This window comes from Enoplosus armatus, chromosome 18 (genome assembly GCF_043641665.1).
Source record: "Enoplosus armatus isolate fEnoArm2 chromosome 18, fEnoArm2.hap1, whole genome shotgun sequence".
NCBI classification, from domain to species: domain Eukaryota; kingdom Metazoa; phylum Chordata; class Actinopteri; order Centrarchiformes; family Enoplosidae; genus Enoplosus; species Enoplosus armatus.
Genome location: NC_092197.1, coordinates 10,085,006 through 10,112,861, shown reverse-complemented (window position 1 = coordinate 10,112,861; position 27,856 = coordinate 10,085,006). Strand labels below are relative to the sequence as shown.

At 41.4% G+C, this 27,856-nt stretch overlaps 1 protein-coding gene across 1 annotated transcript; it reads left to right on the top strand.

The window, feature by feature from the left end:
* Positions 1-102: 102 nt before the first annotated feature.
* On the top strand, positions 103-27,276 carry LOC139301371 (E3 ubiquitin-protein ligase UHRF2-like). Its single transcript, XM_070924746.1, has 16 exons — positions 103-336; positions 8,509-8,904; positions 10,246-10,565; positions 19,153-19,371; positions 19,611-19,720; positions 19,884-20,070; positions 20,635-20,758; positions 22,707-22,814; positions 23,071-23,175; positions 23,309-23,415; positions 23,780-23,942; positions 24,270-24,407; positions 24,671-24,905; positions 25,137-25,285; positions 26,344-26,442; positions 26,541-27,276. Exons 1-16 carry the CDS (start codon positions 184-186, stop codon positions 26,685-26,687), a joined length of 2,760 nt encoding a protein of 919 aa, XP_070780847.1. The 5' UTR covers positions 103-183; the 3' UTR covers positions 26,688-27,276.
* The last annotated feature ends 580 nt before the right edge of the window (positions 27,277-27,856 follow it).

Here is a 27,856-nt window from a genome sequence, read left to right as displayed (position 1 = left end):
GACCTCATGTGAGACACCTCCTGCGCGAGCCAGTCCGACGTTACCTCTGCAGAGGAAAACGCAATGGAGCCCTGAACATTTTTCATTTCTATCTCATTTGAGCCCCTGGAAAACATTGTTCGTATCCAAATAGGGTACTGCTTTATCTGTTATTTATTTGAGGCGTAACAGGGCGGTGCAACGATGTGGATCCAGGTTCGTACTATAGACGGGAAGGAGACGCGAACCGTTGAGGATCTTTCTAGATTGACCAAAATTGAGTCTTTACGGTTGAAAATACAGGACATCTTCAATGTAAGCCCACAACAGCAGCGGCTGTTCTACCGAGGGAAGCAGGTAAACGTAATTTTTGTGTCACCCCGTCATGCAACAGTCGGTTTTTGATGCTTTGGCAGGGTTTGGTGCTGGTGGAGAGTGAGTGGTCCTCTGGTGTTGTAGCCGTTTCGGACCCATGCGAGCTTCCTGTTTTGATAGGAATTCGCCAATAGTTCTTGCGCAAGAGCCCGGGGTACGTGGTGTGCCAGCCCCTGAGAAAAACGGCGATATTACATAGATGTATGGAGCCATATTACATTGTTTGGTTTGGCGCTGAGGAGACCCGCATGCAACAAATGTCTCACCGCCGTAGACATGTTTGTTTACATTGTCGCGAGAGAGAAAAGAGAACATCGCCCTCTGTTTTTCCACATGTACACTAAAGTAGTGCAGCGCAAACAAACAGCCCGCATCTCTCACCGATGAGTATTTGTTTAACTGAATTAACGGCAGCTTAATTTACACATGTAGGCTATCAGCCAGTGTCCCTAAATATCCATCAGATTAAGCATTTCTGTTTTGTATTTGTCACATGTGGCACCAGGAGCTCTGAACTATAGCTACTGAGTCCATTAGTGAGCCATCAGGCTTGTGCATGTGGTGTGTTATGATGTTAATGATAATTTGAGGGAGGAGGGGACTCGTGGCTCCACGTGTCCTGACATCTAAAAGCAAGTGTAGTTGTGTTTACACCCAGTATGCACACTGTACATTAGGACAGACAGGGCTGTCTGCTGTAAATAATAACACAAATTCAGATGGATGAGTGACATGCTGCCTACATGTTTTGTATTTAACCAACCAGGACTGTTTCCAAACATTCAGCCTTATGTCTGCATCCATATGATTTGGATTGGTAAGGCAACAATTCAGTATTTAATAATAGTTCAAATCTAACCATAATAATAATACTGTGATATTTATATCAGCAATGCTAAATCAATATGACATATCCAGCAATCAATTTATTATCTCTCTATTTCAGATCACATTTAACTCCACCAAAATGTGGTAGCAAACATAGATAGTAAACATTTCCAATAATTGTATGTTGTTTGGGTTTACTGCACCCTATACCTGGCTGCTTACATCAGTGACAAATTCTTAATATTACGTCATTGTGATTTAAGTGCGATAAGCTAAAATTTTCTGTCACAGCATGAGATGTCAAGTATTTAAGAAGAAATTGGTACTATATATTTTTGAAGATTTGTTCTTTGCAAAATTCTGAAAAAAATGAAATGGGATCTGCATGAATTTAACCCCAGTATCTTTTGGATACTGTAAATAGTATGTATTGTTATGTAAAATATGTAGTATTGATATAATTGCTATGCTGTGATAATTATACGGTACAATACTGATTTTGTCCATATTACACACCCTAACTTTTTATTGAATCATATTGCCTTTATATATAATGTATCAGCTTTTACATGGTTTTCAGTCATAATTTATCATTGTTGGTACACTCAGTGCTCTGGGAAAAATATGTTTGGGGCAGTACTACAGTGTCACCGTCTTTGGGAGGAAACGGTGCCAAAACCACAATAATTGTTTCTGACCAAATTGAGACTAAAACAATATCTCTTTGGTCTTAAGGCTGCGACCAGGCTGGAATATTTTGTCATTGTCCCAGTGGGATGGCAATTCCACACGTTGTTAAATTATGTTGTGTTAGAAATGTGATGATTCATACATGTAAACAGATGTTAGTGTGACTTTTCTCTCTTCCACATAGTGACTAAAGCAAGTTAATTGTTATTAAATGCCAGCCGTTAGGAAAGGCAATGGTATGAAAACTGTAAGCTGCCGTCCTGACGTGGACACATGTGTTTGTGTGTGTCATGGCGGATGGTAGCATGCAGCGTGCAGCCTCGAAGCCTGTGGTTTGATTTTTTTATGATCTACCACACAGACTCGCGTTGCAACTCTAACTGTTAAAGTAGTAGATGCAAGCAATATTTGGAAAATGTATGTCCTTCATCCTTAGGTGTAGTGCTTTAATATGACAAGAGTTCAGTCTGAACAGAAGTCTGTATCATTCACTATTTATGTTCAGTTTGTTCAAATATGTGAACATTCAGTATATAAAAGACAGAAAGACTGACCCACCGTGTCTTAATGTGTATAATGTGTGAAAGGTTAGTGAAAGCCGTCACCCTACCGGCTGTTCTATCAGTAATAAGCAGAAGATGCTCACTGCTGGCAGGACGCTGGTGCCATTTTTTATTTAGTATTTTAACATAACATTACAAAGCTGATATTAACACAGTATGACTCAGCCAGGCAGATAAGCCCCCAGGAAGGAAGCAGCCTACATGAGGTGTTGATCTCATATTGTTTACATTTAGTCACACTTTCCTTAATTCATATGTGCCAGGCAGTATTATAGGCCAAGAAATTCCTTTTTATAAATGGTTTTCTTCATTTTCAAGTTGTCCAGCCTACTTCCTGTTGTGTAATTAAATGATAATGAAGTCTCTAACATTCAATTCTGAGTCATACAGGCCACAATGGGTTGATTTCCTTCTCTGTGTGCTGGATATTGCAGGACGGATTTTGGAATAGTCGAGGAGAGATTTTAATGCCTAGAATGCTGTTGTATTTATCTCTGTAGGCTACAGCACATGTGTTTTTTGTCAAAATCAATGGTTTATCTGACAAACCATTATGAAACGAGATGGGAGATATTGTGGTACACCTTTTGCGCCAGTGCCTTTGGATGCATTTAAAACTTCCATATTTTTTACCAGTTAACTAATTTCATTGTTCTGAGTAATTTTCCTAAAAACACCATAGTGACAAAGCACAAAGCCAGACTGTCCTTTCAATTCAAGAATGTTATCAACAGTATTAGCTGCAATGTAGTTCATTTACATTTGCTGTATTAACAATTAATTAGCTGTTATGCTGGAGTTGTCGTGTCAAGGAGCTGTAGTAGCAAAGGCTAGGCCCGAGCAGTAAATCCAGTGCTTCCTTCATTTCGCTGGAAAATAAGTGGGGAGGGTTGATTAGGGGATTTCCATGTGTTAAGTAATGCAAGGAATGAGCCAGTGACACGCAGCGTACACTAGCTAGTGCCCTTACATGCTTGGAGTGGTGCCTGCGCTCTGTTAGGATTTAGACTTGTAGCAGAATAATTCCTTTTCAAAATGGCGCCTTGTTTTTCCCTCCAGCTCACTGCGCACGCTGCCTCGCCAGTTCAAAGTCATGCTTGCCCTTCAGTCGCAAGGGTCTCAAGCCAGCAGCCGCACAACTTTGCCTCAGTGTTTTGTTTTTTATGGGTTTTTCAATTTGCCTGTCCGCTCCTCATTGTGTCTCTGTTTCCCTTTGAACAACATCTCATGCCACTCACATTCACGAGCAGACTCACACACATACACACACACACACACACACACACACCTTTCACTGTCCATGCAGCCTTTCTGCTCAACGCCCACACTCACTTTTGCGGTAGACTTCTTATTTACTAATTTAAAGAAAAGGTTTGGCCTGTTGATTAAGTGGTTTAAAGCTCAGCTTATATTGTGTCTGTGTGCTTCAAATATAAGGCTGTTGTTCACTTGTAACAACTAGTTTTTTCTACCGAGGCAGCAACATGTTTCATGTTTAGATGGTTGGGCTGTCATCCACTGTTAGCTGTTGTCTATTGTTGGGCTCTAGGAAAGCTTTATTGGCTCGCCCCCTTTCACACAGACAGTTGCTGTGACCTAGATATCGCTACAATTTGATTATACCTACATACATTGGTGCTGTGGCCCCTCAATTGATGGGTTTTCTTTGAGTATTGCTAAGCTGTAGACTTTCATAGAGAATGTCAGGGGAAGCAGAGTTGGCTGCAGCTATGCATGTACACAGTCACACCCTTCTTGGACAGATAGGCTGGGCAAAGAGCAAAGACAAAGAGAGGCACGAAACCTAGACTACAACTGCAGGCTTTCTAACACTCCCACATGTTTTCATAGTTTTGCTACGTCTTCTCATAGTAGCTTTAGCTTGTTTCGTGGTCGAATGTCCTACCTGGAAGCTGTCAGCTCTTGCACCTGCATTGTGAATAGCAGGGTTTCCCTACTGTTTTTTTTAGCTCAGATTACCAGAAGACTTGTACCGCTAATTGTCTCGTGTTTCATGCAATGGTACATGCACAATGGTACATGTTTGCAGGTAATAGACATATAAAGATTAATAGCACAATCTGTTTTTTAAATATAAACAAAAGGGTTGTCTCATAACCAAATAAAAAAACAGGACCTGCTATCATAGGTTAGTCTGTCAATATCAATAGACAGACTAACACTACTCAACAATTAAACCTACAGTATGTTATGACTGCTTTGTGATAGCAATAAAGGGTTGTTTACATCGGCAATGTTTGTAAACACAGTACATAAGTCAGTACTACTATCAGTGGTGAAACAATATGCCAAACTCAGTTATGTTTGTATATTTAGGTCAAATGTATATGGTTGAAAAAGATTGGACTTAAAACTCAAATTAATTTAGTATTTGAATCATGGTTGCATTTGAATTAAGTCTGCAAATCCATGCTTACAGTAAATGGCATTTATACTCACTATTTTGCTCTACCATCTCCCTTCGTAATGACAAAGTATGACACAATTCACACATACATAAAAACAGGTGGAAATGCTGTAAACTGCGTATGTATATACTCCTTCAACAGCACTTCAGCAGAGTGGTAGATCCAAAGAGGTCTTGGATGTATTTTGAGAAACATTGCTTGATGCGATTAAAGGAATTTTGCCCAAACTAGCTGAAAAGTTATTTTGCTATTTAACAAATTTGGGAAAGATATCAAATTGACAAAACGTAACTCTGCTTCCTCAGCACAGTTACAAATGCTCCTTTCTGTACACTAGTTAAAGCGTACCTTAGGAACTAACATCGAGTAATGAAAAGAGCTGCAAACGGAGCACAAAAAAACAACCTTTGTCACCTTTCCAGGTAATTCTATGCTAATTAACAGTGGAAATTTTTGGGTAAAAGACTGAATGACTGTGGGCAGAATGAGGGATAAAAGATCAAAGATGGAAGCCTGGTAGATGGCAGGCACATGGACACACCCCATGTCATTGTTTTTGGAAACATGACCTATTTTGCTCAGCTCTTTGCTAAGACGGCCCGTGGGCGGAGACAAGGGTGAAGAAGAAACCATGTAGGAGTAAGGGGTTTGGATGGCCTGCCTGAGCAAAAGAAATCTCCTCTCCACCGGCAGTGTGGGTCCGGCTTGCGTTTCACACCTTTAAACCTCCTCTTCGAACTAGGCACTGATATTAAATGGGCCACCATAATTTCTTCTTCTTTCCTTTACTTAATGTATTCTATCATTGTTATGCAGGCGTAGATACTAAGTAGGTGTTGCTTAATTATTTTAATTTCAGAATGATTTCTCCATTAAGCCTTACAATAAGATACTGTGTGACAGTATGTTGGCACAGTAATGAAACGTAACACAATATTACAGCCAAGCCCCCCCCCCCCCCCCCCCTGCAGTTTCAGGTATTATTGGCTGTAAATTTGTCATAATATCAACAGATATGTTCCATCACTGATATTAGCTGACATAGAATAGGCAGTATGAGGTAAAATCTGACAGAATTCATCTCTACGTGTTCAGTGTGTTTTTACAGTATCTCAGCAGTCGCAGGCCTTTCTCTTGTCTTAGTTTGATGTTCTTTCTGACATTGTACTTAGGTGCTTTTGGTTAGAGTTTAGTCTTTGAAAGACTGCCTGTTGAAATGCAACAGAAAAATTAGCCTTGTGGAGAGGTGTTAATTTTATTCCACTTAACAATGTGACACACACACACATAACGCTGCCATGCCAAGGTTATTTTACTCTGATTTGTTTGAGCCCTTTGAGAAACCTTCAAGTCAAGTGCCTCTGGTTTGTCTAAAGCTTTGTTATGATGTCTGCCCGGGACTGAAGTCTCCCTCTGGAACACTGAACATTTCACTGAGTCACATAATGAAGATACCAGAAGCATTGTGGGTTTTTTTTATTCTGCATTATTTATGATGAAGGCGAAAATGTCACATCCACGATGATGTTATTCGTCCTACACACGAGAGAGAAAACATGCCAATATTTCTGTCAAAGAGATCTTGACCTCCATGAATATATGAGACATTTCTGTTTTTAAGGATTCTTCAGCTGGTTGTTACTGATGTCAGGGCTGTAACACCTTCGCAGTGAGAGGCTGATCACACAATGAAGTCGCTGTGGAAAGCGTGTACAGCTTAGATGTCATTTATGAGGTTTGGTGCGGTGCATGAAATGTTGTTCTGATACTCAGGTCTGTCTGCGTAATTCTTCGTCCATCTACCCAGTACTTCTGAACAGTGAGGCTGCCTGCTGCAGGTCCTTCCAGCAATCTTATTGTCTGTGTAGGATGTTTGCTGTTAGTGTGTTTGTTTGCCTTTCTTAGCAGTATCAAGTAGCACAAGGCAGAGGAGGATAGACAATTACTGAGGCTAAATCGAAGACCGAGTTTAGGCAGGGAGACAGACAAAGAAATGCAGAGATAGACTACCACAGAAAGACAGACAGACAGGTGAGTATAGCAACCACTGTATGGCTGTGTTTGCACCACTGCTCCTCTGATCTAAATTTCATGAGACTATTAAAAACAGGGAGGGATGGGGAAATTGCGCTTGCTCCCTCTACTGCTCTCCTGCTATGCCTCCGACCGCTCTCCTCCTCGCTGTCAAATAACGAAGAGGAGAAGGGGAGCGTGCGAGTGAGAGTGGCGGCCATGCTCGTTTCTCCAGTACAATGGGCTTGTGGGGTTGAGGGCTTAAATGAATAGCTGATGTCTGTAATGAGTTTGCATGTCTGCTATAAGCTCCCTTCCTAAGGCAGTAGCTGTACTGTATACTTAACAGTAGATCGGTAGTGGTAGAAGAGTAAATATGGGTTTGTAATGGGCCCTCGTCGTTTTTTTTTTCAAGAGCTTGTTTTTTTTTGTTGTTGAGAGAACCATTTTCTGATGTCCATAAGCCGCGCTGCCTGAGAGGGTCGTGCTGATGGTGGTGGTGGTGGGTTGGTGTCGACAAAGATTGTTATGTGATTCAGGTTCATTGGGGTGTGTGGTGGTGGTGGTGGTGGTGGTGGTGGTGGGGGGGTGCTCTCTTTTGGTTGTCATAGCAACCCAGTCATTTCTTTCCCCCATCTCCTATCACTTTAATTCATGCATTCATTTCTTTTATTTATTTTTTTTAATCCTTTATGTCTTGTGGAAAACTGGTGTGGGATATATGCGAGCGGAGCTACAGCATTCGTTTCTATTAGACTGGATATGTAAACGAGTACAAACGTGACCAATCAGTCGTGCCAAGTAACCAGTCATAAGTGCTAATTGTTCCAAACGTTTCCCCCTTTTTTATAAGAATTTAAAAAAAGCTAAATCAGTAGAGCGGTTCACTTTGATGTATAGTTCAATGCATTTAATCACTAGCTAAACACTGGCTCATTTGAGAACAGAGAACAGATGTTGTTGCCGTGGACTTCCTAAGCAACATCCTTAAACGCCACTGGTGTATTTAAAGTCATGTAGATTTATTGTGCTGTGTGTGTATTTTTAATGTCCCCTGTACGCTGTTGAGTGCAGTAACAATACATAGTGGTTTTCTCTCACAGTGCTCAATGTTGTCTTCTGTCTTATGCGTTCTTTGTTTGTCCTTGACAAGCAGCTGAGTGTATTTGTCTGAGGGCACTCTGTGGCGCAGTGGTGTTCATTTCATATCACATGGATGTCTATTAGGAAAGAAATTTGGGACAAAATTTAATAAAGGATGTTCTTCTTGACATTTGTGAAATTGTTCAAATACACCATCTATGGGCAGCTTGATGCCTGGTAAAATAAGATACACTTATAACAGCTAGTTGATAGATGATTCAAGTGATTTTTTTAAAAACAAAAAACAAAAGAAAACATTTTCTAGTTAGAGCTTTTAAAATATATTTATTTTCTTTTTTATATCAATGTCAACTGAACACCTTTTAGGTTTATGATATTTTGTGGACTAGATGATTGATTAAGAAATAATCAGTGGATTAATGAATAATTGTGTGTTATAGCACTATATACAATTGTAGCTTTTTGCAATCTGTACATGTGTGCCTATTCATACATGTCAGTTTCTTTTTTTATTTTTATCTTTTTAGATGGAAGATGGCCAGACACTGTTTGACTATAACGTGGGTCTCAATGACATCGTCCAGCTGCTGATTCGCTCACAGAGTGACTCTCCAGACAGTCCCGCCACCAAGGACTCCTCTGGTGTTGCCTGTAGTTCAGCTCCTCCCCCTGACTCCAGGTCAGAAAACCACAACTCCCCAGCTCCTGCCTCCCCCGCTGCTATGGAAACTTCCACCAATATAGACAATGACAGCAGCAGCGTCACCACCAGCACTGTTAACGAAACCAAGTCGGACACCAGCGCTACCAGTAACTCAGCCAGTACCAAAAATGGGTTCAAGTCCTCCAGTCCGGCACGGGACACCCAGCCCCCCACATCCAGCAGAAACACACTAGCCGACCCAGGAATTGGAGCGTACAAGGTGAGGACGGGAGTGTAAATATTTTGGAAACTATTTGCATGAAGCTGGCTGGTCTGACTCTTAGCTAAGTCACTTCCAGACATTCTTGGGCAGGGCACTTTATTTGTTTGGATGTCAAATCAAATTATGAACCAAATGTATCTTGTGCTCCACTGCTGCTGAAAACTCCAAACCACCTTATTAATGTGAAGTCCACGTAATTTCTGTATTAAATGTTGACGTAATATGGCGTAATTTAGCTTACATGAAACAAGGAGTGTGCATGTTTTTGCACACAAATGTTTATACCTTTAATATGCCTTCCTAGATTTGTATTTGATAATATACAGCAGTTTGTAATAGTGCTATTTTGAACATAATAAAAATAGTCAATTGACAAACTATGACTATGATTTTAGTTTCCCTCATGCATGTGGTGATTTTCCTTTCCCCACTCTTCTGCTGTAGCACGTCAGACTGATGAGATACAGTATTCCAGCCAAAATGACCCGAGCCTGCTTGTATTTATGTGTCCTTGTGTGAGAGCACATGTGTTTGTGCCAAACGTATCCTTCCATTATCACTATTTAAGTGCTCTGTCTTTAGGTCTGATACCTGAAATGCCTTAAATTATAAGGACTAATGACGTGCACACAAGCATGTGGCTCACCTTGCCAAGGAGGCACATGTCAAACCACACATAAGAAACAGGCCTTTACAAAACCCTGCCTACGGATTATGAATAGACTACAGTCAAAACCCATATGTTGGTGAATCCACTCTACTGTGTTCTACTGGGCTTTGCTGGCTGGCTGACCCACATGTCTGAGAATTATATGTGTGGGATTGGACTCTTTTTGATGCCAAAAGTCCAATCCCGCAAGCAGGAAGATCAATACTGTAACTAAGTAGAGGAGTTGTAAATAGTGCAACTTCACTGGATATCAAGGTCACATGCTTTTTACAGGCTTTAAGCATTCAGGACAGACTTGGTGGATATTTTATGTGGTTTTCACAAAGGAGCACTTAGCCAAATAGTGCCATGGATGAAATTTATTTCAAGAATGCATCTCAAACATTTGTGCACAGGAGAATGAAGATTAACATCGTGAATCTCACTAGGACTTTGAGTTTTTTTTGCATGTCTCAACCCATTTACTACAAATTGCCTATAACATATTACTCACATTACTCTAGTGTTTTAATGAGTTTCTCTTAAGTTCCAACTATACGAATTGGCTACCAAGGGTAGGAAAAAAACATTTCTAAAAACCGGACACTAAAACATGACGTGTCTTTAAACAACAGACAGATGGGATCAAAAGAGACCAGGTGTTATTTTTTCTCTTTGTGTCTTTTCAGATTAACGAGCTGGTGGACTGCAGAGACGTCAGCATCGGTGCCTGGTTTGAGGCCTGCATCGAAAATGTGACACGCGCTCCCAAAGGACAGATAACGCCCACCAAGGGCAAGGTGGGCCGGCCCCCAAAAAGGACTAATGGAAAGCTGGAGGCCGAGCAGGGACAGGCCTACGGCCAGGGCCAAACCACAGACAGTAACAGGAATAATGTTGTGTTAAGCTCCGAGAGTAATGGAGCCTCCACCTCTCAGACAGACTCTACAGCAGCTACAGAGACCAAGGAGAGAGAAGAGGACGTAATTTACCACATTAAATATGACGAGTAAGTGATGGCTCATTATGCTGGGGGAATGTTCCTGCTGCAACTGAACTGATTTTGGTTGCAGTGATGGCAAACACCCCATCACAGGTTTTTAAAAAAGTGCACAGTGGACATCTGAATTTTGCATTTTAGCAGACGTGTACAGCGTCAGTGCGGCAGCATTTTGGTCTGGTGAACAAAAATCATTCTAGATGGTAAAATTGGATTTCGCAGTGCTGTGGCTCAGACAGGATAGTGCGAATGTGTGCCTTCTTCTTTGCATATGTTGTGTTACAGCACAGCAGAAAATTGGGTTTCCTTCTTGCTAATTATGCCGGTGTTGAAAATATACTTGCTCATGCTGCTGTTGTGTGGCATTCTAGATAAAAATGTCCACAACACATAACAACACGGTGTGTGTGTGTGTGTGTGTGTGTGTGTGTGTGTGTGTGTGTGTGTGTGTGTGTGTGTGTGTGTGTGTGTGTGTGTGTGTGTGTGTGTGTGTGTGTGTGTGTGTGTGTGTGTGGTACTAGTGGCTGCAAGCATCAGTAACAGTGGGTCGACGCGTTGGGAATTGCAGCCGCTGCTTTCTCCTGGCAGTCCAGGGGATGGGGAGCGGGGGTTTGTCTAGTTGATGCTACAATTTGGACTCTATCTCTTGCGCTCTCCTTTTCCAGCAAATTCATTCAGAAGCCGACGTTTCCATGGCAACCCATGAGTTCTCAGGAGCATTACTTCTTTGCTTGCCTCCTTCAGCTTTGTCTGTAATTGCTGTGAACATGCCACCAGTGAGACATAGCCTCCTCGCTGTGTCTATCGTAGTGTGTGCCTCTGCGTGTGTTGCTGTCGTAGGATGTTATGCCAGTGAAACTGTATCAAGGGCTGTTGAGCGGTAAATGTGTGTTTTCTTTTAGGCAGACATCATTCCCATTTGACATTCCGCAATCTTCGAAATCCCTGGCACTCTGCTTTTATTTGTTGTTGCATCATCTGCAACGGGTCATTCCTGCAGGGACAATCCAATAACACACACCATTTGGTGTCCACCTTTTTATTTTAATTTAATGTCTTTAATTATTTATATGTTGGTTTGTTTATTCAGATCATTGTTTTCACCACATGTTCCTCATTTGCTTTATTTGATAGCTTAGTCTGGAGAGGCAGGGAAGGGAGCGAAAGGGAGATGACAACAAAGGTTTAAACCGAGGACGTCACAGTAATATGTGATTTGCGCCCTCCTCACCAACTGAGTAGCGAATACAGCCCCAGTTTTGTGTGCTGCTGAGAAGCCACAGCTACAAATGCAAAAGCTCCTTTAGTTTTAGTGACAGCTTGTCCAATATACTCTTTTTCACCTTCTACTAAATGCGTAGTATCCCTCTCTGTCCTGAGCGCCATTCCAGGTTTCTTCCATCATTTTGTTTGCTAGAGAAAAGCAGACAGAAAAGTGAAGGGTGGGTAACATTGCTCCGCCTTTGCTCGCTCGCGCGTGCACGCGCGCACACACACACACACACACACACACACACACACACACACACACACACACACACACACACACACACACACACACACACACACAACCCCTTAAACACCTGCCTGCATAGTCTGAGAAAGGAAACCAGCCCTACGAAATGAACTGCCATGTTTTTGCATGAAGCTGTTCTGGACAGCATTTCTGCAGAATGTAATGAGCCACAAAATCAAAGGGGATATGTTGGAAGAATCTCCTCTCTGCTGCTCCCAGAAACTGGGGTGGCATGTGTGTGTGTGTGTAATGTGTGTGTGTGTTGCTCCATAACAAGACTCTAAGATATGGTTTTATGGTTAAATCTTGGCTGAGCTCAGCGTATGTTTAAGATTCTCCGTGGAGAGAGTAACAAATATAGACAGAAAATGGGGGAATATAATTTATGCTCATGAAGCTTTCAAGTAGACCGTTTTATTTGTTGTAAGCAAATGGAAATCTTGTGTTTTTAATGGTGTCTCATGATGTTGTCATTTTAAGCACCTTGAAGCCAATTCAACAGGAATATTTTGCCCTATCACTCAACCCTAGCGCAACCACTAGACATCAGGTTTAGTCCCAGAAGAAACCCAGACGGGTTTTCAGAATCTACATGTCGGCAGGGTTAATAGGAGCATTGTTGCCCCTTGAGATTTAGCTGCTTCAGTTTCAGGGTCCTGGTAGTGTGCATGCTGGGTCACTGTCACACTGTCATGGCTTATTGGGACACTTGAATATAATGGAGCCAGTCAGAATAAGCTCTTCAACTCGTGAGAAATCCAGATATTTTTTAAATTAAACTAAAATTGGTGTTTTGGGAAGGTTTTGCTTAAAAGAGAGGGCTTAAGCACTTCTTAAATGGGCGCTGTCTTCTAATTAGCAAGGATCAACATATGCAGTGAGAGATCTTACCAGTATTTAAAGCTGTGGCAGTTGGCCTGCCATTATCTGAGCACGGCTGCTACCTGAGTGCCGCTGAGAGAGTTTTATTCGCTGCTGTTTCCAATTTAGTAAGTGACAATGAAATAAGGAGGAGATAAAGTTTAATTTCAGTTTCTGTTTGTCACTCGCCCACTCTCTGTCTCCCTTTCTTGACAGAGCAGCCATTGTTTGATATTTGAGTAGTATCTATACTATATTTACTAAATTTGAGGAATCATTACATCAAATAGTTTATGTTAAGGGTGTGTCTCTGTAAGCTTCAAAAATCCCATATTGGTCAGACTTTAGTGTTATCCCACAATATATGATAGCATACACTACAATCAGGTAATGAGTTACAAGTTATGTTGTTATGTTTACATGGATTTCGGAGAAATGGAGATTAAAGTGAGTTGGAGAGAGATCAGTGCTGTCACATTAGAATAATAGGATTCAGGCCCTTTAATACCTGAAGTTGTCTTCGAATGTCTGTCACATGACTGAGCTTTAAAATTTTCTCATTGTAAGATTAAAGTCATTTAGATACATATATTTTAAAAGTTACAGCTTCACATTTTGGCCTCAATTACTAACAAAGCCGAGGTTAAGAGAGACTGCAGTCACTTTCTCTCACTGCTGTGAAGCAATTATATTTAGCTTGTTTAGTGTCAGAGTATTTCTAACTCGGCTGCTTATCAGCAAATTGAGGATTTCTCATTTTCTCCCTTGCCTTTCTCCCTCTTTATAGGGACTTCAGCTAAGCACACAAAGCGCTAATGATGGTTTCATAACAGAGGAGACTGTGAGAGCCCTTCTGTCGATAAGTCACGCTGTCTCAATTTCTCAACTGATTAAATATGTTCCTCCATTTTATTCAGGTACACTATGCATTGATAAGACTGTTTTGTTTCATTTCATTTCATTTCTTTTGATGTCCCTCTGTTACCTTTTGATGAGATGCAAGATATATTTCAGAAATATGACTCTGAACAACCCCATTATACTGACAGTAAAACCCGAGCTAAAGTGTTATTAAAAAGTAAATTACAATAGTGTTAGTATATAGTACATGCATACCAAAATTTCCTGTGTACGCAACACCCACTGCTTCCGCAACAAATTGACAGCGACGACTGTTAGTTGTAGATAGTGCAAGTTTGGGGTACTCTGCAGATCCCCAGATCTTTGCAAACTCTTCCAAGTATTAACAGGAAATCATATCATTGATAATAACAAGGAGGGGATGAAGATTTAATTCCCTCAAAATAACCGTTTTAGCTATAACCATGCCAAACATGAGGGCCAGTTGACTCTCATATGCTAGTTGAAAGCAGTATTCAGAACAGCCCAGTGTAGCAGTGTTACTTTCTTCCCAAGCATTACACTTTTTTCAATAGAAGACCCATTGATAAGATTGATGATTTTTGTTTCTTGTTTATCTCCTCTGTGCCTGAAAGTATTTCTTCCTTCTTCCCACAACGTAAGGGAAAGTTACATGTTACCCTTAATACCAGGCTTTGTGTCTGTCACTGTGACAGTGTAGGCGGATAGTCAAGTTAACTCCGTGTGGAGATTTGATACTGATGCTGCAAATGTTATTTTTCATACCGTCTGACTTACAGCTCAGGTTCTTTTTGTTTGGGTGTGTGATATCTGCAGGTGAAATAACGCTAGCAGTCTTTCAGAGGAAAACACTAAATTGTGTTTCCACTGAAAGCCTTGCATGTTAATGTGTAGCAGTAGGCCTGAAGAAGGAGCTGATTATATGAATTTTACTTGTGAAGTCTATAGTACAGGATACAAGGGCGTAGATCTCATTACAACTTAGGAAACAAACGTGGAATTTTCTCAAGAGTATTTCCTGGAGGGAACATCAACAATTTCACCAATGTATAACAAACCTTGTATTCTGTTGATGGGTAGAACTAGACGTAACAAAACATTCAGAGACTTTGTTTGAACAAAATGACTTACAAGGCTGTCACAGGACTAGCCTACAGTCCCCAGCATTCGCCAGTAACCAGACTCATTGAAGACACAACTCACATTCTATAGAGATGGAATCTGGGAAACGTAGTCCAATAGCAAGCAAAGGTATCAAGATGAAGTAAACAGTGAACTTCGTTTCCTGAATTTCCACTTAGTTTAGTATATGCAACAGTTCAGACCACTGATCAGGACACACAGAACCTTCAAAAAGTTTATGTGTGAATTATTTCAATAGAGTTGGCTTCTATTAAATATATATATTCAATAATTTATGTAGAAATTATTTATTGGGGGGACAACTTAATGTTTTTCAGAAGTCTGGACATTCAGGTCAAATGAAATTAATGGCGTGTCCACCACACACCACACATTTGGGATGAACTTGAAAGCAACATCCATAGCGAGTAGCCTCCCTCTACCAATCAACCATAGGCAGTTGCATGAAGTACTGATGTTGAATCACTGCCAAAATGTTTGGCAGCTGTCGTCTGAGCCAGAATGATCCAACACAATACAGACCTGTGGGTTTTTTTCTTTCTCCTGGTCATTGTATATCTCTGGTCTGAACAGAAATGTTTTCTGTGTGTTTTTATCAGTTATTAGATGAATTGATGTTTACAGTTGTATTGTGGCCAAATCTGAATTGGAGTCATAGTTTATAACAGCTAGTTATTGGTCAGGTAAGTCTACAGAAATAGTAATGTATCATAATTATTGTATATTACTACAGCATACATGCGTGTTTTGTCAGATGCTGGGAAAAAAATAATCTAGAAAAAACGAGCAAGGGCTTTCTAATGCAGGTATCACATTGCAGGGCCTATAACCTCTGTTAAATTGATCCGAGACAGTGAACAGTAGTGCTTCCCCATTAAGATGATTGTAGTGCGTCCATTACTTGAGTCTGTTGCCTTTTACATGTTTATGAAAGGAATTCCTATTGTACTGTTGCAGTCAGTGCAGGTGTGTCTGTCCTTAAATGTCCACACCGACAAAATGAAATCATCAGGCTTTGCAAGATATTTCAGCTTGCAATATTATTATTTTATGTTATTATAAGTTGTTCTCGTGCCTCAGTAGGTGGATGTTAATGTGTCTAAAGTAGGGTCGGTGTACAACAGTACAGAGAGCTTGTGTGGTCTTAAACTCGGGTACTTCTGCTCCCCTTGTGTTGCTCCGTGTTTCCCTTCTGTTCATGCTGAGCCTCATTGTGCTCCAAGGTTGATATTCCTCCTGTGTGTGTGTGTGTGTGTGTGTGTGTGTGTGTGTGTGTGTGTGTGTGTGTGTGTGTGTGTGTGTGTGTGTGTGTGTGTGTGTGTACACATGTGCGTGCTGGTGTGTGTCTGTGTGCGTTTGTGTTGCTTGTATTCAACCCCCCACCCTACCCTACCCAAAACCACAGTAATCCCTTGGGCCTAAAAAAGGAAATCCCTGCACTGTGCCCCGGCCTGCTCTTCCTGGGAGTACGCTAGTTGTGTGCGATAACTTACAGTCTGCCTCTGTAGGCCCTCTCCAGTCAATTTACAATGGCTTAAAATATGCAGCATGGTCTTCTCAGTAAGAAAGTAAAGTCTAAGTACTGCATATTCTGATTCTGGCAGATCTTAAAATGTCGGGTAGTGATTTTTAGCCTGAGCCCAACAGGCCATAGTTGGTTCTGTGTCAGTGCAGACTGTCTGCAAAAGTACTGGGTTTAAGCTCAGCTTTCCCTCAAAAACACACACATACACTGCTCGCTCATGCACACAATTCTCTACTTCCCCCTTCACCTCCCACTGTGTGAGCGGACCCGAGTGTGCAGGCTGTTGGTGCAGTTAAACTTCAGTGCTAACACATTGTCTGTCTGTAAGCATAATTCCCACTGATGGCAAAGAAGCAAGCTGTCAATTCATCTGGCAGTCAGGCCTGATCCTTACAGTTAATGATGATTGGCAGGCAGGAAACTTGCACAGTTAACCTCAATACCTCTGCTCCAAGTTTGCAAGACAAGAAGACATTTCACACTTGCTCATCTTCTTTTGGCAAAGGAGGAACATTTCAAATTGGACAGAATGTGCTGTTGGTTTTCCTTATGGACACTCTGCGTTATAAAAAACAAAAGCCTTTTTCACCATCAGAAAACATTAAAGACTATTTGAGAGACTATTTGTTGTCTAATCTTAGTTCATGCATTGAAGGAATAGTTCAACATATTGATAAATATGCTTTTTCAGAAGATTGATAACACTCTCATGTCTTAACGCTAAATGTGAAGCTACAGCCAGCAGCTGGTTAGCTTAGCTTAGCACAAAGACTGGAAACAAGGGGAAAACAGCTAGCTTGGCTCTCACTCATTTGTTTAATCTGTTCTAAAACTGAAGAGTAACAACAATACGTTGTGGTTTTACGTGGGGGGTTATGTGCCAGACTATTTCTCGGGCAGGTGCAGTAACTTTCCGGAACCTCAATGTGACGTCAAGATGACAAGACAAGCCAAAATGTTGAACTATTTGTTTGTAAGACCTGTCAATCACTTTGTGTGAGGTATCAGGTTTAACTCCCTCCATTTAGATTTTTGTAATGGTGGTGCTACTTTTCTTTTTCAGTCAGTATTTTACAAAAGAAGCTAAACTGAAACAAAAACAAAATACTGTATTAGGACTGCCCTCTTAAATCTGCTGGTGCCAATTCTCTCAAATGTTCCAAACAAATCAGATTCTGCAGCTTCTGGTGTTCATTCTGGGTTACACCCACCGCTGTATACTGTTGCTCATATCATATAATATGATGCATGCACAGTATGTGGTCCATCAGCTAAGACTGAGCCAAAGCTTCAGAACAGTCAGCATTAAATGTCCATAACAGTAAAGCTAAGTGGATGTTTTATTCAGACTAATCCTGCCATTACTTCTTATTTGTTTATCTTGGCTGTGAATCATCTTTAGTCACCTCACCTTTTCCTCACTCTGCGGCTGCTGACTGGGGCAGAGGGTGCAGTGCTTCCCAGAAATTCTGCTCAGGATGTAGATAAGTCAAACCTGATCAAACCAGACAGGAGGTTTCTTGTTTTCTTAAACGTTTGCCTTTGTCAAGTGAGCACAGGCAATATACAGTGAATATAATGATGCTGCTACGGAGAATGATGATTATTTTCTATTCTCTCTTGCTTCCTTAAAATGATGGCTCCAGTGGGGATCCTCCTGAAAATGTCTAAATTAGCAAAAGAATGTGGAGGTTGCTGTGGGCTGATTCCTGTCTATACGTACATGATAACTTGGAAAAGACTGGTCCAAGTTTTACTAAACTTGACAATCTACAATGTTTGAATGGGTTTTGCTTTATAGAATAAATTGGGGTAAAGTCATTCATGTTTCATTATTTTAGTTTTCTATGTGAGAAACTCTTATAGACTGTAGGAGCTGTTGGTAAAAAATCATAAAAATCATATTGTAACTGTGGAATTTGTCCTGAAGACATAATGTGTAAAACTAAACTAAATCCACATGTTTATTGCTAAAAGCTTTGTTTGACTTCTTCTAGTTGAGTTTCTAGCTAAAAGCCTGCCTTGTCTTTAAGTAGACCTGTGCTTGAACCTTGTAGCAAATCAAATTGATAAAAAAAAAAAAAGAACATAATTTTGTGATGACAACCATATTTAATTTGCACTGTATTCTGCGCCGGACAGATGGCAGATCAGAGGGCTAAATTCACATTTGAATAAACTGATATACTGTAGGTCTATAAGTCACACCACCGTTTCTGAACAGAATTTCAACTGGTTTCAGTCATTTGTCATCAAACTCAGAGTGCCTGTTTGTTACAATCAGCATTTGGCTTTCTGTGCAAAATCCACTTATAACAAGGTTTTTGCCCCTCTGTGCTTATGTGGGCTTTTGCTGACTTGCATGGACTGACTTGTGTGTTCCTGCACAGAGAGTCTTATTGCATTGAGCTGTTAATAGTTTCTATTCACATCCATCTGTTTTTACAGAACACACTGTTCTGAATAGAAAGATTTTTATAGGGAAATGTGGTTCTCATGAAATGCACGTTTATTTTGTGTACAGTGAAAAGTTCAAAAACCTCTTTTTTGGAGAAAAGAAATGCATCAGTTGTTTGTAACCATTAACCTCCAAATGACTGTATTTTAGTAGATAAGACAGCAGTGTGAAAATCAGGATGATAACAGCACTTTAACTCCTTTCCCCCCAGTTACCCAGAGAACGGTGTGGTGGAGATGAGGCCGGTGGATGTGCGGCCACGTGCCAGGACCCTGCTGCGGTGGGAGCAGCTCCAGGCGGGCATGCATGTGATGGTCAACTACAATATGGAGACACCAGACGAGAGGGGCTTCTGGTTCGACGCCGAGGTTCAGACCATCAACCAAACCTCCCGCACTAACAAGGAGCTCCGAGTCAAGATCCTCCTGGGGTGAGGATCTTCCTTCCTAGGTGGGAGGGTGATGCGTTGGGCGAAGCGGGATGACTGTTGTTTTCTTCGATGTTTGTTTTTCTTGCCAAGATGTAAAAAGTTTCTCTGTGTGGCTTCCATCTCTCTGTAACACGCTCAATATCGCATCTTCCTCCTCTTCGGCCTTCTTTTCTTGTGCTTTCATCTCTCTCTCTTTCTCTCTCTCCCTTTGTCTCTCTTGTCTCTCGCCCTCCCTCCAGGGGTCCTGGAGATGTAATCGGGGATTGTAAAGTTCACTTTCTGGATGAAATCTACCAGGTGGAGAAACCAGGAGCTCGTGCACTCGCAGCTGCAGATGGACAATTTAAACGTATGCAGAAACTCATACACACACAGTGAAAATAGTGGCAAAACTTGTCCATATTGCTTTTGAAGGTATATTTCAGCGCGGCCATACCATAAGATCATCTTCAAGTTTCTGTTCACACGTATGCATGTGTGTGTGAATGTTTCCTTCTTGTCCTTGGAACCAGGGAAGAGCGGGCCTGAGTGTAAGCACTGCAAGGCCGACCCTGATGCAGAGTGTCGCTTCTGCTCCTGCTGTGTGTGTGGCGGGAAGCAGGATGCTCACATGCAGCTGCTGTGTGACGAGTGTAACATGGCGTTCCACATCTACTGCCTCAACCCGCCGCTGGCCACCATCCCCGATGACGAGGACTGGTGAGAGAGAGTGTAGCTCGGCAATTAGCCGCAACATCCTGCGCTTCAATTTAAGAAGGTTGATTAATGGTGTTCGGTATGAGCTGAAGTGCATTTAAGCAGTAATTAAGTGGTGATTGAGGTTGAAATCAATATAAAATAATGATACAACGCCGTCGCAGGTGTGAGTTTATCTGATGCAGTGGCTTTGAGTGTCTCTCTGCCAAACAGAAATGAGGGTGTGAATAATTGTTTTTTTGGCAGTTACTGCATTTCTGTGTCTTGCATGTCTTGTTTAATGGAATTAAAACAACAAAAAGCTAAACACGAAATTGACTGACAACATTCCTTAACTAACCTGCTGCAACCTTCTGGTATACATTGAATTTAAATGTTTAAGTTTGTGCAACAGCTCTCTTTAGGGTACTTTGGGGAAGCATTTCTCCTCATTACACAGTGACTTGTGTTTGCCAGAACATGGCCAGCACATCTTTTTATGTAGAGCTTTGTGGCAGCTCACACACACACACACACACACACACACCTGCTTACATCCATAGAACTGATTTGCTCTCATTCTGCCAGGTACTGTCCCACCTGTAAGAACGACACCAGTGAGGTTGTTAAGGCAGGAGAGAAGCTCAAAGCCAGCAAGAAGAAGGCCAAGATGCCTTCGGCAACAACTGAAAGTCAAAGGGACTGGGGAAAGGTGAGACCCAAGGGCACCCAAAGGTACACACACACACATCAGGTGGACTGACAGCTGCTCTGTAAGATTGAAAGTAAATTTAACAGTAAGCCTGGATAAATATGAAAAAGCAGTTTGTGTCAAATGTTTTTCAGCAACACTAACTTTTCCAGATTGTTTTGCCATCAGTGAAAAGCCAAAATAATAGAAAAATGCGTCAGTCTCTTGCATTGGGCAAATGTAGGCTCAAGTGGCCTGCACGTGCTTTGGAAAAGAGATAGAAGAAGCATTTTCGTTTTCCACCAATCAGCTTTACGCTGTAACACTTGCTGCAAGCAATCAATTTTCTAAAATGTATTGCATCACAACCAGATTACTGAGAGTACTTGATAATCATATGTCAGCAGTTTTGAAATGGTACATTTTCCCATCCGAGATTTTCAAATGCATCCACTTGAGACAGAATTTTCATCTGTCTGCAAAACAACACATGAGCACCAAATGGCTATTTGAGTGTGTGACACTTCATGCATTCAAAATAGTCAAAAAGTGACTTAAAAGAAGAAGTAGACTTCCTCTTCAGGGTTTAAATTCATTGCCTTCTCTAGTTTAAACATTATATTTACATATAAATGTTTCTGTTTTAAAAAAAATCCTCTAGAGCCATAAAATTGACCGGAAAGGTTTTGTGAAAAGTACTGATGGAACAGACAACACCAGAAAATACACACAAAAACGGGTTCTACTCAAATGAAACTGCAGCAGTTTGTAACATATAGTTGTTGTATAGTAATTGCATTATCCATGCATCACATGCACATTTCAGTCCATTTACTTTGTGCAAACTGGTTTGTTCAGTGTATCTTTTGTTTTTTAATATTTTGTGTAAGTAATTGTCTGCTCTGTGTGTGTTGTGCTCGATCAAAGATAAACGGTTTGTTTCATGTGAAGAGTTTTGTCTGTATCTCTTTGAAGCTCTGTCAAATATCGCCTGAACACGCCGCGGCTCTTTCCCTCAAATCAAATGAGCAGAAGTTTTTGATGCCGTCAACAATACTTAATATCTACTTAACGTTAGATCAGGCTCCCGGAGTTGATTAATAATGTTGGTTTGAGTCATAGAATTTTTTGCAGATGCATACATTTGCATAAATATTGATGTGTTATTGATTATGAAGCTCTCCTTGTATAATCACAACATGACTAATGAACACCGCGTGCACCTCCTTTTTCACTTTCTCATGTTGTTAGAGGGCACAAGTGCGAGGGCGAAATTGCATTCAGACTATTTACTTGGCACAAACTGAAATTATTTCATGCTAGCTACTGAGGCAGAAAATGAGTCGGAGGAAGACAGCTGACATGCATTTAAAATTGTTTTTTAAAAAGCATCTGTTTTAAGCATACTGTTAAATATTTTCCTCAAAATTTCCTCAGAGTCTTCTCATGGCAACACTTTGAGATATTGTGTGGCTCGTTTCCATCCCGGCCTGGCTGTCTCCCTGACGCTCTGCTCCATGGTGTAATGTGAACAATGCCATTAAGCATGACTTAGCCACTTTCCTGGAACTGCCAACGGAAAATAACTCATTTCTTTACCAGAATGCTCCCTTTCTCTGTGAACTAATTGAAAACAGCCTGGCTTGTGTGTTTGGGCACATTTAAGTGCCGTGAGTCACACAGCGTTTAAACTTGCCTTTCATATAATGGCAATTTTATAACCCTTAACATAAAATACTTTTCTTTGTCTTCTCACTTTTTAAATCCTGTGGACCTCCTAAATGGAATGCTGATGATTTCTGAATCATTGTCCTTAGATATTCATCATAAGCTTTAGCAACATTTGACCTACAGAGCAGCAGCTCTGCTCTGAAACACTACAGAAATGTGATCTGCACTCGTGGACATTTAATGGTATTTCTGTGAATGCAACTCAGATTCTTTGTTGTCTTTCTTGATGTGATTGCAGGGGATGGCCTGTGTGGGGCGTACCAAGGAGTGCACAATTGTTCCTTCCAACCACTATGGACCCATACCCGGTGTTCCTGTTGGAACCACCTGGAAATTCAGAGTTCAGGTTGGCTGTTTTTACAGGGCATCACAATTTAATTAGGTATACTCTGATTATTAATAACAATTGAAAAAAAATTGAGAAGTTTTAAGTCTCCCATGTCTCATCCTATACTTACGTACTGTCAATATTATGGCATTATATTTATTTATATATATATATTATACATTTCTGTAATATGATATCTAATATATCACTGCCCGTATTATCTGTGGCTTTCCTCTGCTTATCTGTTTCCCTCTGTGCCTCACTCACACTTCAGGTGAGTGAGGCAGGTGTTCACAGGCCGCATGTCGGTGGTATCCACGGGCGCAGTAACGATGGCTCCTATTCGCTGGTGTTGGCTGGGGGCTTTGAGGATGAAGTGGTGGGTTATTGGTATTTTTTACTAGATGTTTATTAACCTCTGTGATGTGGAGAGCATGTTATATTACTCTGGCAGGAAGTTTACTGAGTCATGTAAGAAGTCACTTTGTTATGGTTACCATGATCTGCTGTAGGACCGGGGAGATGAGTTCACCTACACAGGCAGTGGGGGTCGTGACCTCTCAGGAAACAAACGGATCGGAGAGCACTCCTTTGACCAGACGCTGACACACATGAACAGGTGCGATACTTAAAGATGACTTCCCATCTACGTGAGTTTGATGCCATAGATATATGTACAGTAGAAATCTCCACTGAGCCACCATAGTACAACAAGTTAAAAGTAGATGGCCCCTTCTGGACCCTGAATTTCTTCTGATTCCTGTCAGTTTAGTCAAGCTGAGGTGGTCAAACTTGCACTATTAAAAAAATACTGGAAGCTATTTCAGTTAAACCATTATGTCTCAGGGGAGGAAAATGGGTGCTGCTCTAATTATGGTCCAAAAATTAGCTAGATTGATAAACTTATTCATTAACATCCCCAGTCCTTAGTCAGGCTTGACATACATAATTCTGTCTTAACTCTTGGATCCTGACCCTTGCAGGGCGTTGGCCTTAAACTGTGATGCACCTCTGAATGACAAAGACGGGGCAGAGTCGAGAAACTGGCGGGCAGGAAAGCCAGTGAGAGTGGTGCGCAGTTCCAAAGGTCGACGCATCAGCAAATACGCTCCTGAGGAGGGAAACCGCTACGATGGTATTTACAAGGTACAGACACAAAACAGACCTAAATCAGATCCACTAACTTTAAGTGACACTGCTTAAAATACAAAGACGCTATTACTAATATAGACCAGTACTGGTGTTATTGTCAGATGTAGGGAAGCATGGTAGAAAGACCCCCCCCCCCAGCTAACCCACTGCTTTGACCTTCCCAAAAAGTAATCACTCAAGTTCTCTGATTCGTCTTTACCTCATAGACAGGGCAGGACTAGTAGATTGCTAGTTATTTTGGACTTTTTTAGCCCCAAAATACCTAAAAACAGCTCTGAATTTGATGTTTTTAATGTTATTGTGGTTGTGTGTGATTTTTAGGTGGTAAAGTACTGGCCAGAGATTGGAAAGTGTGGTTACCTGGTGTGGCGGTACCTACTGAGAAGGGACGATTTGGAACCAGCCCCGTGGACACCTGAAGGACTGGATAGGATCAAAAAACTGGGCCTTGCTGTGCAGGTTAGATTGCGAGTATGTCTGTATGCATGTGAACTTTACTGTATAACCACTACAGATATACGACTACTGTATATGTAGTAGTTTTCATGTGTTTTACTAAGTGCCACTGTGAAAACCCCTTGCGACCTCCCATTAGTTGGCATCTCTAGTTTTAAAACGTAAAAATAAGAAAGGAAGTAGCTCAAATTGAATACAGAACTACTTCCCTTTTTCCAAATAAGGTGTCCACTTGGTGCTTATGTCTCTTCCCCGTGTGTCTGCAGTACCCGCCAGGCTACTTGGCAGCCATGGCTAACAAAACAAAGAAGGAGGCCTGTGCCAGACCAGGTCGCGGTGGCCGGAGTAAGCACTACCCTGGCAGGGGGAGGCCACGGAGACAACGCAAGATCAAGGAGAAAGAGGAGAATGACGAGGAAGAGGAGGACGAGCAGCCGATGGCCAGTGTGGACGAAGAGGAGCCACAGAGTAATGGAGAGCAGAAGACAACCAGAGATGATGGTGGGTGCTTTTACAGATGAAGCTCAAAGCAGGTCAGACAAGGTGCTGTGAGGAGAGGACAGGTGAGACAGTGAAGCAGTGAAACTTTTAAGATAGCTTGTAAATATTTATTATCCTCCAGCATGCACCACTGTAAACATTGTTTACATTTACAGCTTATCTCCATTACAGTCTTTTATTCTCCAAGAGTAGCTGCTTTTTGCTTCAGTCTTATTCGTGTGTCTTTATCAGAGTCGTCACCAGCAGCAGAGCCTCCCTCTAAACGGGTGAAGATAGAGGAGACCTTCCATCTGTCAGAGCAGCAGCAGCAGTTGATCCGGGAGGACATAGCCAACAAGAAACTCTGGGATGAAGCCATGGGAAACCTTAAAGAGGGACCGGTATGAATCCCAGTACACTCTCACACATCTCAAGCTCCTCAACACTGTGTTCACTAAGCATCTCATACAGCAGCCTCTTAAAGGAGAACTCATTGAATGCCATGAATGATACATGAAAATGAAATTCATCCCCTTCAGATCTTAAAGTACAACTGAAATCACATTTTGTATCATTAAAAAGAACAAAAAAGGTCTTTTGGGGAAATATCAGAAATGCTCCTGTTTGTATCTGCTGGCCGTCTTGTTTGATTGACAGCAGCTGGCAGGCTGCCAGAGTGAGAGACAAAGTAAACAAACCTGCACTGTAGCTAAGTCATGGGCAGACAGTGTGTTGTTAGCAGTGATTTTGAAGAGTAAGGACCACACCAGCATCTAACCGGGCCAAAGTGACATTTGTAGGTATGTTTACATGCTGTTTAATGTGCTGCAGCTGAGCAGCTAATTAGCTGTCTAGTCCGTTAGCAGTGCACTTTTCCCCGGCGAGTGTTTGTTTGGCCGCTCGTTCAACAAGCTGAGGTGCAGGATGAGACGTGTGTTCATGTTTGGAAGTTGGATAAGAAGGAGAAAGATAATGTGTGGCTCTTGTGTTGTGTAGCAGGCTGCTGTCTGGCTCATTGTGACCGTGTGCTCTGCCTACAACAGAATGCTGACGTTACTGCAAAGATTTGATTGGCTGTACCAAAATGAAGTCTCCATCTACATAGATGGATACTAATACGGTATTCCAGCCAATTAATTAAAACTAGGGGGCTCCATCATGAAACCAAAAAATAATAAACATTTCTCCCCTTTGGTTTTCACAAATGAGAACAGTTATTTACAGAGCAGATATGTATGCTGTAGCAGATAAAAAATGCAATATAATTTCAGTTGGACTTTAACTTCCTGAGTCAGTTTCCTCTACTCTAAGTCTAATGTGTCACTGTTTGTGTTTGGCAGAGCTGGATGTAATGTTAGGGTTAAGATGGCAGTATCACCAAATCATTTCTAAAAGGATAAGACTAATAGTTTTTTAATAGTTTTTCCTTGTATGTGTTTCTGTCTGTGTACATGTAAAGAATTTTCTGCGCAAGATGGAGCAGATCTTCATGTGTGTGTGCTGCCAGGAGCTGGCCTTCCAACCCATCACCACCATCTGCTCACACAATGTCTGCAAGGTGCGTGCTGACTTATACGTATTTGTAACTACCACGACTGAAAATCCCTCCCCTTGTATATGTGTGTGAATCTCTCCTGCTGTCCTCTCTCTCCTCAGACTTGTCTCCAGCGGTCGTTCCGAGCGAAGGTGTACACCTGCCCTGCCTGCCGTCACGACTTGGGCAAAGACTACGTCATGACCCAAAACGTGACGCTTCAGATGCTGCTTGACCAGTTCTTTCCCGGCTACAGCAAGGGCCGATGAGGTCGAAATCCACATTTATAAGTAGAGTACTTACATACACGCACATCCATTCTGTGCACCCACATTATACCGTCAAGTACCTAGAGCTCCACTTTAAAATGCATTGCGCACACATACTGTACTTACCCACGGGCAAATGTATATTGCATATACAGCCATTTATGTATACAATCATTCATACACAAACAACCTCAGTAGGGACTGACCTCATCTGTTGAACTTGGACTGTCTCCATTAACATCACCAGCCTGAAATTCAACCAAGGACATTTTTTAACCTCATACTCCTGCCCCACAAACACACACATACGCACAAAAGGAGCCCCAATTCAAACCCACTGGCCATCTCAAGATATTAGCTTTTTTTTTTTTGTTTGCCCCTCCACTGTGTTGCTCACTGGTTCCATAAATTGACACAACACATTGTTTGAGAGCAAATTTCTCCCCAGCAGTATCATGAAATCAGCCTTTAGACTCCTGCCAACCTGTATGCATTTTTGTGTACCATGTATGCAGTTTTACACCAAAATACTGAGCTGAGCTGCTTCACGTATTTGCAGTATTTTACTCTGGCAAATAAAGGTGCTAGTTTTAATACGGTGATTTAGGCACAGCAGGACTGTCAATTTCACAAGGTTACTGAAGACACACAGATGAGATAACACCCCCCTGCACTACAAGAGCAAGTAGGTCATGTGACGGAGAGATGCTCACAGTTGGTTATGGCAAGGTAAAATTAGGAAAGTCGAGACTTTACATGTCATTTATATATGGAAATGAAGCACACAGTGTTGTATTCCTTTGAAGCACTTTATCAATGACATGTGCAAAAGACGTATTTTGTAGGTTAATCAGGAGCACATGCTAGCATCCTGCTAGCTGCTCATGTCACTTGGAATAATGCCATTGCCATGCCTTGAGCTAATAAGAAGAGCAAATGTCTCGCCAGAGGTAACTTCCAGAGCATTTGCAGAGAACAGAAATTGGCAGCTGTGTCTGGTTTGTTTGGAGTGTCAGGAGTTTTCTGGGTCCAACAAAGCAGCAACATTACATACTTAGTGAAGCAACATGATCAACAACAGGCACAACTCTCTCCTTCGATTTTATGTGGAGTCAAAAAAAAAAGGCATTTACTTCATAAACATACCAAAGACATGAGGCAGTAGAGCA

Excerpts from the sequence above, each read along its gene's own strand:
- LOC139301371 (XM_070924746.1), top strand. The coding sequence starts at position 184 with ATGTGGATCCAGGTTCGTACTATAGACGGGAAGGAGACGCGAACCGTT. Across the intron at positions 23,176-23,308 it reads GGGGCTTTGAGGATGAAGTG|GACCGGGGAGATGAGTTCAC; the intron begins GTGGGTTATTGG and ends GATCTGCTGTAG. Across the intron at positions 24,906-25,136 it reads GAAGACAACCAGAGATGATG|AGTCGTCACCAGCAGCAGAG; the intron begins GTGGGTGCTTTT and ends TGTCTTTATCAG.